Source organism: Cebus imitator, unplaced genomic scaffold (assembly GCF_001604975.1).
Source record: "Cebus imitator isolate Cc_AM_T3 unplaced genomic scaffold, Cebus_imitator-1.0 Scaffold88, whole genome shotgun sequence".
NCBI lineage: Eukaryota > Metazoa > Chordata > Mammalia > Primates > Cebidae > Cebus > Cebus imitator.
In genome coordinates, this window is record NW_016107403.1 from 6264443 (window position 1) to 6278719 (window position 14277).

General features: G+C 35.6%; 1 protein-coding gene across 5 annotated transcripts in view; it reads right to left on the reverse strand.

Annotated features, from left to right (window-relative positions):
* The window catches only part of HEATR5B (HEAT repeat containing 5B), a 104216-nt gene that overhangs the window by 73019 nt on the left and 16920 nt on the right, over nucleotides 1–14277 (reverse strand). For all 5 annotated transcript variants that reach the window (XM_017534891.2, XM_017534890.2, XM_017534889.2 and 2 more), the window contains exons 9-16: nucleotides 11672–11827; nucleotides 10641–10891; nucleotides 8161–8272; nucleotides 6824–6976; nucleotides 5023–5122; nucleotides 4575–4684; nucleotides 3434–3597; nucleotides 1929–2104 (exon numbers count right to left, since the gene is read on the reverse strand). In XM_017534891.2, the coding sequence (XP_017390380.1) occupies nucleotides 1929–2104; nucleotides 3434–3597; nucleotides 4575–4684; nucleotides 5023–5122; nucleotides 6824–6976; nucleotides 8161–8272; nucleotides 10641–10891; nucleotides 11672–11827 (1222 nt within the window). The remainder of the gene's footprint in view (nucleotides 1–1928; nucleotides 2105–3433; nucleotides 3598–4574; nucleotides 4685–5022; nucleotides 5123–6823; nucleotides 6977–8160; nucleotides 8273–10640; nucleotides 10892–11671; nucleotides 11828–14277) is intronic.

A 14277-nucleotide genomic window follows, 5' to 3' on the forward strand; every position in this document is an offset into this window, starting at 1 on the left:
TTTTTTTTGAGACTGAGTTTTGCTCTTTTGCCTAGGCTGGAGAGCAATGGGGCGATCTCGGGTCCCTGTAACCTCCACCTCCTGGGTTCAAATGATTCTCCTGCCTCAGCCTACCTAGTAGCTGGGACTACATGTGTGCGCCATTACACCCAGGTTATTCTGTATTTTCAGTAAAGATGGGATTTCACCACGCTGGCCAGGCTGGTTTCGAACTCCTGACCTCAGGTGATCTCTTTGCCTTGGCCTCCCAAAATGCTGGGATTACAGGTGTGAGCCACCATGCCCGGCCCATTTTAGAAGATTTTGATAAAAAGAGAGTGAGAGAGGATTCTTCTAAAAAGAAATGTTGTGAAACAAAGGAATTCAAGGAAGTTGGATTTAGTACTAAGACAATTATGACCTAAAGTTGGAAATTAAAATGTCCCTGATGCTGCTGTAAGGATTTAAGCTCAATTTATAATAATCCACAGGCCTCAGGTCAAAGCATTCTTCAAAACTCACATGAAGATATACAGATTCAGATGTCTATGTATATGTGCACATTTTGATGTACTTGAAAAAACTTTTAAAAGTAAGTACCTTTAGTGCACTAAGAACAGCAGTAAATATATTAAGCTGTACAGCCTGCTGGTTAAAAACCGAAGAACAATCACTTCTTGCTTTTTATTTTACCTTTTTAATTTAACACTGTATCATGAGCATCTTCTAATATCAAAACATTGTCTCTACAGATATGGACTTTCTATTATTTATTCACTTATCCCTCCACTGCTGGATATTTGTGTTATTGATTATATGATACATTTTTAACAGAATTTATTTATTTATACTTCATCTTATTCTATAAAACTGATCATATACAATTAAGATAATCCTAGATTTAAGTTATAGCTTTCATAGCTATTTGTATAAATTTGGGTAAACCAAAAACTCTTAGATACAGATTTCCTTATATTTAAAACCAAAATATTAAAATATATGCTTTATAAGATTCTTCCACCTTTGATGTCATTTAACATTTATGTGGCAATCAAACATTCTTAAAGATATTTGGGTAAAGTTTCATATTTAAACTTTTTTTCTTCTCAAATTAAAAAACAATCAAGTAACCTACATAGTTAAAGATACCTTTTATACAAATACAGCATTTTGTGTTTTGTAATTTTTGTAGAGATGAGTGTCTCACTATGTTGCCCAGGCTGGTCTCAAACTCCTGGGCTCAAGCAATCCTCCTGCCTTAGCCTCCCAAAGTGCTGGGATTGTAGGTGTAAGCCACCACACCAGACTCAACAATATTTTTAAGGCATTTTAATTTTGTAAAGCTTTTAAGTTGTCAGTGATGGTCTTGTATTAATTTATTTCTGTTTTCCTTTTGGGAAAATCACAATATACAAACTGCCTACTAAAGCTAGGAATAGTGTCCCTGGATATAGAATATAGCAAACCAAAATGCTTCTATTACAAAAAGAACCAATTACGTTAGTTTCTAGACTTGAACATCTCACAAATGTTATTAGGAGTGGAATATTCACCCATTTACTTCTTCAACAACAAAGTCAACAGGCTTAGCAAACTGATGTCCTTAACTAAGATATAGTCAAAACCTTCTATCAAACGAACTATTATAATGAATTTATTTTTTGCCAACAGTTGTCATTCTAGCATACATAATGAAAATCCTGTTATGCAATACACAGTCCACAATACAATGGACATCAGATATTAGTACATAGGGTCAAATCTTACAATCTCAAATTATGTGGAATTTTCATGCAATTTTTTTTATCATGTATGTGTCACTTATGTTAGTAAATCTGTAAGAGCACTGTTTAAGTATTATAACTCACTTTACTGCAGAGTTAACTGGGATGAGAAAATCTACTGTTTAATATAATTAACAAAAATTACCGGATTGACTTAATACTAACCGGTGTTTATAGGAAACATGAGGAAACACTACACCAAAAAGAGCCACAGAAGCATCAATGACTGAGACTCCAAGAGGGAGGGGACCAGGTACTGCTTCTCCAGCAGGTATCCGTAAATAAATGGAGGAAGGATCATGCTCCAGAGCCCCACTTCCAGATGCACTATTTGGCTGGAGCTGAAAAGAGTGAAATAAAAATTATTCAAAATCTACTTTAGGAAATCTACTTATTAAACACTGAGAATGAGAAGTAGAGCAGAGGAAAAAGGAGAAAAGGCAATAAAAAAAGAATGATTAAATCTAAACATTTGAAAACAGACAACAATGTAATTTGGTCATTAAAAAACCATCAGTAGGGCCGGGCGAGGTGGCTCACGCCTGTAATCCCAGCACTTTGGGAGGCCGAGGTGGGTGGATCACGAGGTCAAGAGATCGAGACCATCCTGGCCAACATGGGAAACCCCATCTCTACTAAAAATACAAAAAATTAGCTGGGCATGGTGGCACATGCCTGTAATCCCAGCTACTTGGGTGGCTGAGGCAAGAGAATCGCCTGAACCCAGGACACGGAGGTTGCGGTGAGCCAAGATTGTGCCATTGCACTCCAGCCTGGGCAAAAAGAGCAAAACTCTGTCTCAAAAAAAAATAAATAAATAAAAATAAAAACCATCAGTAACACCTTATACAATTTTAAGAAAAGCATTATTCATTCAAAAACATCTATACACTACCCACCTTATTGTGTGAACAATATAAACGAGAACTTAAATCCACAAACAATTATTTTAAATGGGGCTTTAATCACTTTTTTTTAAAAAAGTACACAAGAAATAATGCATTCAGTGGGCAAAAGATGTTTTTTTTTTTTTTGAGATGGAGTCTTGCTCTGTCACCGAGGCTGGAGTGCAATGGAACGATCTCGGTTCCCTGCAGCCTGCCTCCCGGGTTCCAGTGATTCCCCTGCCTCAGCCTCCCAAGTAGCTGGGATTACCAGTGCATGCCACCACACCTGGCTAATTTTTGTATTTTCAGTAGAGACAAGGTTTCACCATGTTGGCCAGGCTGGTCTCGGACTCCTGACCTCAGGCAATCCACTCACGTCAGCCTCCCAAAGTGATGGGATTACAGGCATGAGCCACTGTGCCCAGCTGAAGTTCTAAATCTTCAACCTACTAACTCATTCCTCTCCAACCTGTCACAAAACAAAACAAAAACGAAACAAAACAAAATACCAATAATTAAAAAGCAGTTAAAACTGATCTTTACCACAGCCACCACAGGGCATCTAAATACAAAGAATATTAAATAAAGACAATTTTCCAAATTCTAACTCTTCCTGTTTAACTTTTTTCGCTATCTACCACCAGGATGCCATCTTTAAGTGTCTAAGAACACTAAACGGAGATTAAACCTTTCTATATCCTGTTTTCTTTTTAAGTTGCAATGTGTAATAGGACCATTGTTTTAGACTCAGTGGATATTCCATTTCCCTGTATGGTTCATTACCTGGTCTTCAATTGATTTATGATCAGTTTCCTGAAGCCAAGAACCAAGAAGGACACTATCATCATAATGGCAGAGGGATCTGAGGAGGGAAGTAGTTGTGTTGGCTGAGTTGTCAGTCAAAGTGAATTCTGCTACCAGTTCTCTAAGAAGTGCATTAAAAGATCCTAAAAAACAGAACTTTGGGTCAGATTAAAAAGAATAATTTTTATGAAAATTATAATTGTTTCCCACAAAGAGCTGCAACATGTTCAACAGGAATAAAATAATTAAGTTCCTGTTCTCTTCTTGAAAAATCTATATTAACCATTTAAATGCTGGTTTTTAAATAATAATATGGTATATCCTTTCATATATTATAGTATGTCTTTTAGCCCAAATTATATAAAATAACCAAAAAACTCAAATAGAGGAAACAGAGACCTATGCCATAGCATGCTTGTAGTCCCAGCTGCTCAGCAGGCTGAGGCAAGAGGACTGCTTGAGCTCAAGAGGTTTGAGACAGACCTCTGCAACACAGCAAGACCCTGTCTCAAACACATACACCATACACAAAGATACTTTATTTTAAATATGTTAAATGTGATATGATTATTATCTATTATTTACTGCCCAATAATGTGCAAATAATGAATCAGAGCACACCAAAATTCTTCAGCATGATTACACTGGAAAGAAATCAATGGTTTTACTATCAATATTTTATATAATATTTGATTTCTCCCTCCAGATCCTTGAATTATTGGCTATATTATATGAAGCATTTCAATGTATATTAAAAGTACACATTTTGAAGATAAACTAGCTAGATTTGAATCCAAGCTCTGCCGCTTAACTATTTCTAAGTCTTGGGTAAGTTAAATTTCTTTACCTCGCTCAATCTGAGAGTCTTCATCTATAAAACTGGATTAATGGCCTCATAAATTACATTAGAGTCAAAGGAGCTACTACATACAAAGTGCTAAAAACAAGGCTTAGAACACAGTAAATAGTCAACAAGTGTCAGCTACTCTACATGAAGAAAAATAAAATGGTGGCCTTCCTTTGCACAGTAAGTCAGTGGGAAAGCCTTGGTCAGACTCTACCATACTGTGAAGAACTGTAAAGAAGAATTTTTATCAGATACTACAAATTTTTTATTTACCTTCATAAGTTTTTGGAGGTAACAAAGCCAAGATATCATAAAGTCTTAAACGGACCATTGCAGCACTAGCTTTCAGATGAGCTCCATGGGCTTTAATTACAGATGGAATGCTAAAATATCAAAAACATAGTTGGTATTGGCTCACCAGAATAAGTTTTACTTATTTACTTATAAATATTTTTTTTAGCAATGTATCAATGTACTGCCAAAGTACATAGATAAGTACTACATTTTCATTTTAGCTTATTTTGTGATCTTTACTGTAACAAAAACACTTTAAGATATAACTGTATTTCAATGCACACCATTGCTGCAATTTTTAAAGTTACATTACAAAAATAAAGTTTTATATGTTTCCTAGATGATTCTAGAAGAAAGTACAAAATATGGCTAAGAAGTATATTATTAATATATAAAATAGGGTATGAACTTGTAATTGCTTACTTACTGTGACATCATAGTCATGGCACATTCAATAGGGGTCATCAATTTTCGAATCACATCTTCAGTTAGGAGCTCAGGACAATGTGCAACAAAGCTCCTCATGGCTAGACAAAATTTTTAAAAGGACAGATTTGGAGTACCTTTTGTGAACATGATTTAATTTATAAAATTGTATAAATATAAAGGCACTTATAATAATTATTATAACATATAAGATTCTGAAACTATGTGGAATGAAAAGAAAAACTTGCAACAACTACAAAGAAAAATCATGGAAAATGCTAGAAAAAAGGTGGACAGAAAAAAGGAGGAAGAGAAGATACTGGTTAGAGAAATTTCTGTGGAGGAAGAGAAGATACTGGTTAGAGAGATTTCTGTGGGTAAAAATTCAGAGGACTACAATCCCTCCCATAGGAATTCAGATGACTACAAAGAAAAAAATTTTAAGGCATTGTTTATAAACATACACATTTGTGTATGTAAACAATGCCTTAAAATTTACATGAATTTTTTACACATATTACATATATTTTTGCAATTTTTACATATATATATATATTTTGTTGTTGTTGTTGTTGTTTGTTTGTTTGTTTGTTTTTTTGAGAGACGGAGTCTCGCTCTCATCCAGGCTGGAGTGCAGTGGTGCGATCTCAGTTCACTGCAACCTCCACTTCTCAGGTTCAAGCAATTCTCCTCTCAGTCTCCCAAACAGTTGGGACTACAGGTGCACGCTACCACACCTGGCTAATTTTTGTATTTTTAGTAGAGACAGGGTTTTACCATACTGATTAGGCTGGTCTTGAACTCCTGAGAGTGATCCACCCACCTCGGCCTCCCAAAGTGCTGGGATTACAGGAGTGAGCCACCACACCCAGCTACTACATATATTTTTGCATTTTGAATTTTCACAAACATTTATGGAAATATATATGCATATAAACAAAAATGGTCTGGTGAGAAGAAATATTTTTATTGGTCCTTTAGCAATAAAGCCAATACTAAAACACCTCCTAGATGTAAGAGCAAAGTTGCCCCCTTGCCTGGCTGCCCTTGTGGTTAAATGTGTATCTCTCTCCCAGTTTGGTAAAAAGGAAGTTTTCACCCTGAAATAAACCAAAAAAGAACTGGGACATCCAATGTCATTCCAGTTCTCAAATGAAACAAAACCTGAGCATTTCCTGTAAGCTGTTAACTCCCAGACAAAAACAACTGTATCCATAATTTTTGTAATGTTGATATCTGAAAAAGATATTAAGGTTTGTATATTTGATAAGGATGTGAAAAAACAGCTGTTTCTCCATTATAAGAAGACTAACTGCAAAAGCAGTAACTTTGGTAATCCTGAGTTTCTTTTTCTTTAAATACCTGTTGAGTATTTTTCTTTTTTAATGTGATGACTCAGTGCTTCTATGACAGGTAAGATAGCAACAAGTGGGAATAAGAGGCCTAGGTTCTAGCTCCTGTCTTACCACCAGGTCTAAACACCTTTTCAGAATCTCGGTTTCACTTTTATTACAAAATTAGCAAACTAAAGTGGATCATTCATAAAGTTTCTTACTAAATCTAAAAGCCTATGAATTTATCATTACCTAGTAAAATAAAAATCTAAAACAGTGATTTTTTACTTTACAAATATTTTAGTAAAATAACAAACTAAAATAGTGATGGAGTGGTAAATTTAGTACTAAATTAACAGTAATAATTTAGTAATAAAATAAAAAACTAAAATAGTGATTTTTCTTTTACTTTTCAAATATTTTAGTAATATCATAATATTCTGAAAGCACAATCCTTTCAGTTCTTACCACACAGAGCTCCAGCACGACCTTCCAAAGTTACCTGCCAGGTAAAAGAATCGCCTCGGGCCTTCTCAGCTTCCAATTCCTTTAAGGAACGTGGGAAAACATTTCGCCACAGTAACAACATCTTGGGCAGATGGTAACGAACAACAGATGGTCCTAACCAAGAAAATGAGAATATGAATCCATATATATATAACATACCTTACAAATAAGTGTCAAGGAAAATGAGTCCAACACAAATTTTATGTAATTTTAGAGATTAAAAATAAAGTAAAATACTAATATTTAACGATATCTGCCATTTCACTCTATTTTTATCTCTAAAATTACATTTTTCAAACTTTATTCACTGATCAAAGCATAATAAAATTAATCTTAAACTATCAATATTTTTAGAATTCAAGCATAAAATACACAAAAAGCAATTTTTAAAGAATTTCCCAACTGTATTGAGAAAGGTAGGTTACATATTATCAATAAAATATATCCGGGACACATTCTGTGAGGTCTTCTTCATAAATATATGTGTACATAAAGAGACACACCCACTCCCACACACATACATATACATATTCCTCAGTTTTGGGGGCAACTTATATGGTTAATTTAGTTTCACGGAGAATCAATATACTCAGACCTAGGAACTTATATTTACATTGCTAAATAATTCATTTAGCATACCACTTAACACACTTAACATAAACTTCTGGAAGTGAGTTGACACTTTTTATTTTCTTAAGAAAAGTAGGTCAAAGTTTAATTTCCAATACACAGATACTTAGAACTGTATCATAACTTTGTAGTACACATATGCGCATACTTTTTACAGCAGCAGCTAAATTTATGAACTAAAATGTGAACATACCTCATCACAATAATAGGTATTTTCGCCCTATGTACAATGTTAAATTTTGCCTGTATTGCAGATTTGTCATAGTACTTACGAGTGAAACACATGGAGGGTTACCCCAGAAAAGCGGCACTAAGAATTCTGATTAAATGTGGCTTTACCACTCTACTAAAATCACATTTCTGCTTTTCACTTTGGGGATGTAATTTCCCCTCACATTTTCTTTTCTTTTCATAAACACTAAACTTATCAGGTAGACAATGGTTATTCTGATGGTAAAGGTGAAACTTTGCTAACAACTTTCTCTTTAAATGTACGTAAGCAAGAATTACCAAAAAGAGAAATCTACTAGCAATTGGAGGAAACATCTTTATCATCTTACAACCTCAGTGAAAGTCTAGAATGTGAAGCTTAATACTTTTAAATTAAATTTGTTTTATAGGCTTACTGTTATAGTACAAGACAAAATCCTACTCAAATATAATTATACCTAAAGTCATAAGTGCTCCAAGTAAAAGCCAGCCAGCTTGGGTGCGCTGTAAAGATAGCCTGCTATTTTGGGCAGCAGTTCGTAAAAGATCTTCAGCAATACTAACTACCATCTGCAAGAAAAGTTTAGAATTGGATTTTAATTCAAACAAGTTAAATTTTAAAAGGCAACAGATAATTAGCATACTTTTACTATGGAAGAGAAGTTGTCTTTTTGCGTTACTAGCATGTTTTAAAAGAGGGAACATCAAAACCTTGTCAGTCTTGTCTGCACCAATGACTTTGAAGAGACCCAGAACAGTGTAGTAAAGGACAAGCTCTAGGGCCAAATGCCATCTCTGCTCATTTACTCACGTTCTCATCTAGGACCGCTTACTTTCCTCATTGGTAAAATAGAAGTAACAGGAATGCCTATCTCAGCCTTGCAAGGATAAAATCAGTTAACACAGCATCTGTGCACTACTACTTTGTCATTTGATCATGCGACAAGTCCACTTCTCATTTTTCCTGTGTCTTCTCTAAGACTGTAAACTCCAAAAGATTAGCTTATTTATTTGTTTTTTAGAGAGAAGGTCTCACTCTGTTACCCAGGCTGGAGTGCAGTGGCACAATCACAGCTCGCTGTAATCTGGAATTTCTGGGCTCAAGGGATCCTCCTAACTCAGCCTCTTGAGTAGCTAGGACTACAAGTACATGCCAACACACTTGGCTAATTAAAAAAATTTTGTTTTTCATTTTTTGTATGACAAGGTCTTGCTGTGTTTTCCAGGTTGGTCTGAAACTTCTGACCTAAAGTGATCCTCCAGCCTCAGTCTCCCTAAGCAATGGGATTACAGGTGTGAGCCACCACGCACAGGCAAGGTTAGCTCAATGGTAGATGCATAACAGTTCAACAAATCTTTGAATGTGGAATAATAGTGCCAATAATGATAGCATTTATTTAGTGGTTACACAGGCTCGCACTGTTCTGGGTACTTTGTTGTATTAACGTTTTGAAGAGATTTCATAAACAAGGTGGTACTTGAATTAGGCCTATAAATAAAGAGATACAAATTTGGTAGAGCTGAGTAAGAGGGGAGATGAAACTATAAGAGGTTAGCAGAGCAAAGGCATAGAAGCTGAAAAAAGCCAGGGAAGGAAGCAAAATGACTAATATAATTAGAGCACCAGGAAATTAGAATGAATGGACAAAATGAAGTCAAATTATAAGGAACTAGTTTACCAAAGGAGATTATATTCTACTCTCTGAGTACTGGATAGTCCCGAAGGGTTTCTGGGCAAATGTAAAATATGAAAGTGGTGTGAGGAAGACGGGAGGTGAGAGGAAGATGGAAAGTGTGAGGAAGATGAGAAGAATGAGAAAGCAATTGTATGACAAAGTGAGAAGGAAGTGTGGATTTCATTGGTAGCTGTGCAATTCATATGAGAAAAAAAAATCAAAATTTAAAACTCTAGCCCCAATCTGCCTATGTAAAGTTTCAAATGATATTTATATAAACACTTACTGAGAAGAAAACCATGATAGTAGAATTCAAAAAAAGAAAAGGGAAAAAAAGTTATTCATATTTTATTCTATTTTTTGAGGTGGGGTATCACTCTGTAGTGCAGTGGCGCAATCTCGGCTCACTGCAACCTCTGCCTCCCAGGTTCAAGCGATTCTCCTGACTCAGCCTCCCAAGTAGCTGGGATTACAGGCATGTGCCAAAATATCCAGCTAATTTTTCTGTATTTTTAACAGAGACAAGGTTTCACCGTATCAGCCAGACTGGTGTCAAACTCCTGACCTCAAATGATCCATCTTCCTTGGCTTCCCAAAGTGTTGGGATTACAGGTGTGAACCACCATGCCCCACTGTGATTTATTAAAGACACTCATTTTTTATTAAACATTATCAAAATGCTAAATATGGCAATAGCATATTCTCCTGGTATTTTTTTAATATACAGCAAGGTGAAATTTTATTTCTAAAAGATGAAAGAAAAGCTCTGCCTTTGAAATAATTTCTGTATTAGTGTAAGGTTGGGTTTTTTTTTTGTTTTTTTTTTTAAGAGACAGGGCGGGTTTTGCTTTTTCACCCAAGGTGGAGGACAGTGGCATGTTCATAGCTCACTGTAATCTCAGACTCCTGGCGCAAGTGATCCTCCCAATCCATCCTCCCCAGTAGCTAGGACCACAAAGCTTGGCTATTTTATTTTTTGTAATGATGGGGTCTCACTATACTGCCTAGGCTGGTTTTCTTTTTCTTTCCCTATAAAATAAATAACATGTTACTATACTTAGACAAAATCTATTATCTTTACATTAGAATTAAATATCTAATTATAACTAGGGTCTGTTAACCCCATATTAAGAATACCATGTCTTATATTAACATAGTAAAACTGTTATTTGATCACCCTGTTCAACATTAAACACAGCAGCATTCCTATAAAGACCAAAGCCCATGTGACAGCATTCACAAATCTAAGATCTCTGTCATACCTTTCCTTTGGCATGAGGAATGCCCAAAGGACACTGATGTACTCCACCTAACAAAGCAGCCATTGCAAAACTATATCCGCTAACAGCTTCTGGTGAGGTCTTCAAGTTGTTGAGCCGTTCTGCACATCTGTCTAGAAATGGTGTCAGCTGGAAAGGCAATGCCACAGCCACACAGCGCAAACACCACGCAGCAGCAAGTCGAGCAGCCATGCTTGGATGAAGAAGCACTGAAGTCACAATCTCCAAAAGTCCTAAAAAGAAAGACTCAAGATATTACTCTTTAATGAAGTTGAATGATTTCAGAATCTCAAAGACTATCTAAAAAACAATCATTGAAATCACAATCACCATGATTTCACACACATAGATCCACAACTTTGCCCAAAACTACGTATATTATTTCTAAGCAGTAGAGTACTTCAAAGAAACATTTTCTATGAAGAACATAATACAATTATATCCAATGCTGATGTAAAACTTAATAGAAGTCTTCAATAAATTTTTGTCAATTTTTATTTAAAAAAAGCAATCATAACTGCTTTTGATTTGTGTTCTAAAACTTTATTTAATCATTTTAATTCAATATTCTTTACAAGGAATCTTTCTTTTTTTTTTTGAGACTCATTCTATCCCCCAGGCTGAAGTGCAGTGGTGCAATCTTGTCTCAATGCCACCTATGCCTCCTGGGCTCAAGAGATTCTACCTTTGCCTCCCAAGCAGCTTACAGGCACGAATCACCACAACTGGCTAATTTTTGTATTTTTGGTAGAGATGGGGTTTCACCATGTTGGTCAGGATGGTCTCAAACTCCTGACCTCAAGTAATCTGCCCACCTGGGCCTCCCAAAGTGCTAGGATTACAGGCATGAGCCACCACGCCTGGCCTATCACAATGAATCTTAATTTAAATAAAATCTGATGATCTGAAGTGCTAATGATGATGATAGGCAACTAATCAGGAGTTAAATATCAATCACACTTAAGACTTTGAAAAAGTGAAAGAACATGGTAGCAAGTAACTGAATGTCATACCTATAGACGCTTCTTGAATAAGAGGGGATGCGGTGGCATTCAAGCTCTGCACCAGGCTCCCAAGTTCCTGGAGGGCACAGACCATCACATGCTGGCTTGCTGCAATGTCTGCTGCGCCAGATTTGTTTTCTCCACTTGTGTCATTCACTACTGCTTCTGGAAATACAGAATCGTGTCTTTGACATAGGAGAACTGAAGTGTGATATGATTTTTTTGGTCTATACAATTTATGATTTTAGCCATACCAATTGATATCTGAATGTTAAAAACCCTATGAAGTTATTTCTCAGTGGAAAACTTGTAGAACTAAACATTGAAATGACTTAACAACATTGTTTAATGACTTTATGATAAGGCTAAAATATATACTGAGATGTATCTTTGACTGCTTCCAGAAATATAACCTAATTTTAGCAAGCAGTAGCAATCCAGTGCACAAAAGCATAGCTACTGCAGAAAGAAGACTCAGGTTCAAATCCCAATTCTACCAGTTATATGAGTTATGTGACATTGGGAAAGATATTCACATTTTCTGTCACAACTTCCTTATCTGTTAATGGGCTTACATAACTATTTCAAATTGCAGTAATTAAAAACTCAGTGCATATAAAGAATTTAACACAATGCTGCCCACAATACACATTCAATAAATGTTAGCAGCCATTATTACTTTATTACCATTGCGACTTTTAGTGTTCCAATATATTAGAGATACCTGTCAAATTTCTGACCAGAAAATGGATCTATAAGGAAAATGCCTTAAGAACTTCTTACTGGAATGTTTCTAAAAGTTTCCATTAATTAGTCTTGCTGCCCACTACCCCAGCCTTTTAACTTCCACTAGAATTAAAATTGTTCGACAAGAGACAACTAAAGATCCCTTGCCAAATTACTAATTGAGAATGCATTCTGGTCCACGAATCCCCAATACGTATCACTATATTTAATTCTGCTTTTGGGATTAAAAAAAAATCAAATAATGAATTTATGACCTTAACATTAAGAATCTTTAAATGATAGTAAAACTTTCTTATTTTTTGCATTCATTATGAATTAATAGACTATAAAATGCATAATACAGAATAATAGGATATAACAGATTAATAAATTGGGGATTGTAATTAAATTTTTTTTTTCAGACAGTCCTGCTCTGTTGCCCAGGCTGGAATGCACTGGTACCATCTCAGCTGACTACAACTCTGCCTCCTGGGCTCAAGCGATCCTCCCATCTCAGCCTCCTGAGTAGATGGGACTACAGGTGTACGCCACCATTCCTGGCTAATTTTTGTATTTTTTAGTACAGACAAGGTTTTCCTACGTTGGCCAGGCTGGTCTTGAAGAACTCTGGCCTCAGGTGATCCACCATCTTGGCCTCCCAAAGTGCTGGGATTACAGGCATGAGCTACCATGCCTGGCCAAATATCTCTTTTGTTTTTAGGTATTTCTGGACTTGGAAATGCATAAACTCATTTGATTGCTAAACTTTAAGCTCCTTGAGGACAGGTGCTATCTGCATGTGGCTTGCTATTTTACCCTCACCATTTGGCACAGTGTTTCTGGCACTAAACATTTCCTCAATGAATCAATGTGCAAATACTCTTCAAGTTGTGCATCTAAGACAGATGACTATTTTAGCATATCTAAGAAACAATATATCATTAATTTGAACACTTTTTAATTCACAATTCATAATTTTCACTTAGCTCTATACATTTAAAACTAGTTTACTGGCTGGACGTGGTGGTTCATAACTGTAATTCCAGCACTCTGGAAGGCCAAAGCACGTGGATCACTTGAGGTCAGGAGTTCGAGACCAGCCTGGCCAATGTGGTGAAACCCTGTCTCTATTATAAATAAAAAAATTAGCAGGGTGTGTGGTGACACAGGCCTGTAATTACAGCTACTCAGGATGGTGAGGCAGAAGAATCACTTGAACCTGGGAGGCAGAGGCTGTAGTGAGCCAAGATTGCACCACTGCACTCCAGCCTGCACAGCAAAGCTAAACTCTGTCTCAAATAAAATACAAAATAAAAAATAATAAGCCATTATAAACAAAAAACACTATATGTTTATTTTTACTAATTTTATAAAACATTTAATATATGTCTAAAAAATAAATTACTGATAATATTTATTCATTAAACCCTTATTTCAAAAGACCTCTATTAGTCAATATAATTTGTCTTACTAAAGTTAGTACATACTTCTAATAGTGAAAAAACTAAACTGTCTTTTAGAATTTATATTTTGCCTTGCTTTTATATTTAATTTATAACTAGATTAAAAGCTCCATGAAGGCAGAAACTTCATCTCATTCATTATTTGAACCCTGAATTACTGTACTGCAAATATCAGATACTCAATAACTATCTGTTAAATTGAAAAATTTTAAATTGATACTTTTTAGAAAAGAATTTCTTGTAATTATACATAACTGAGGTTTCACAGTACACCTAATAGGGGGCTAATAACCACCTGTAATTGTTTCTCTCTAAGTTTTTTTTTTTTTTCTGAGACGGAGTTTCGCTCGTTACCCAGGCTGGAGTGCAACGGCGCGATCTCGGCTCACCGCAACCTCCGCCTCCTGGGTTCAGGCAATTCTCCTG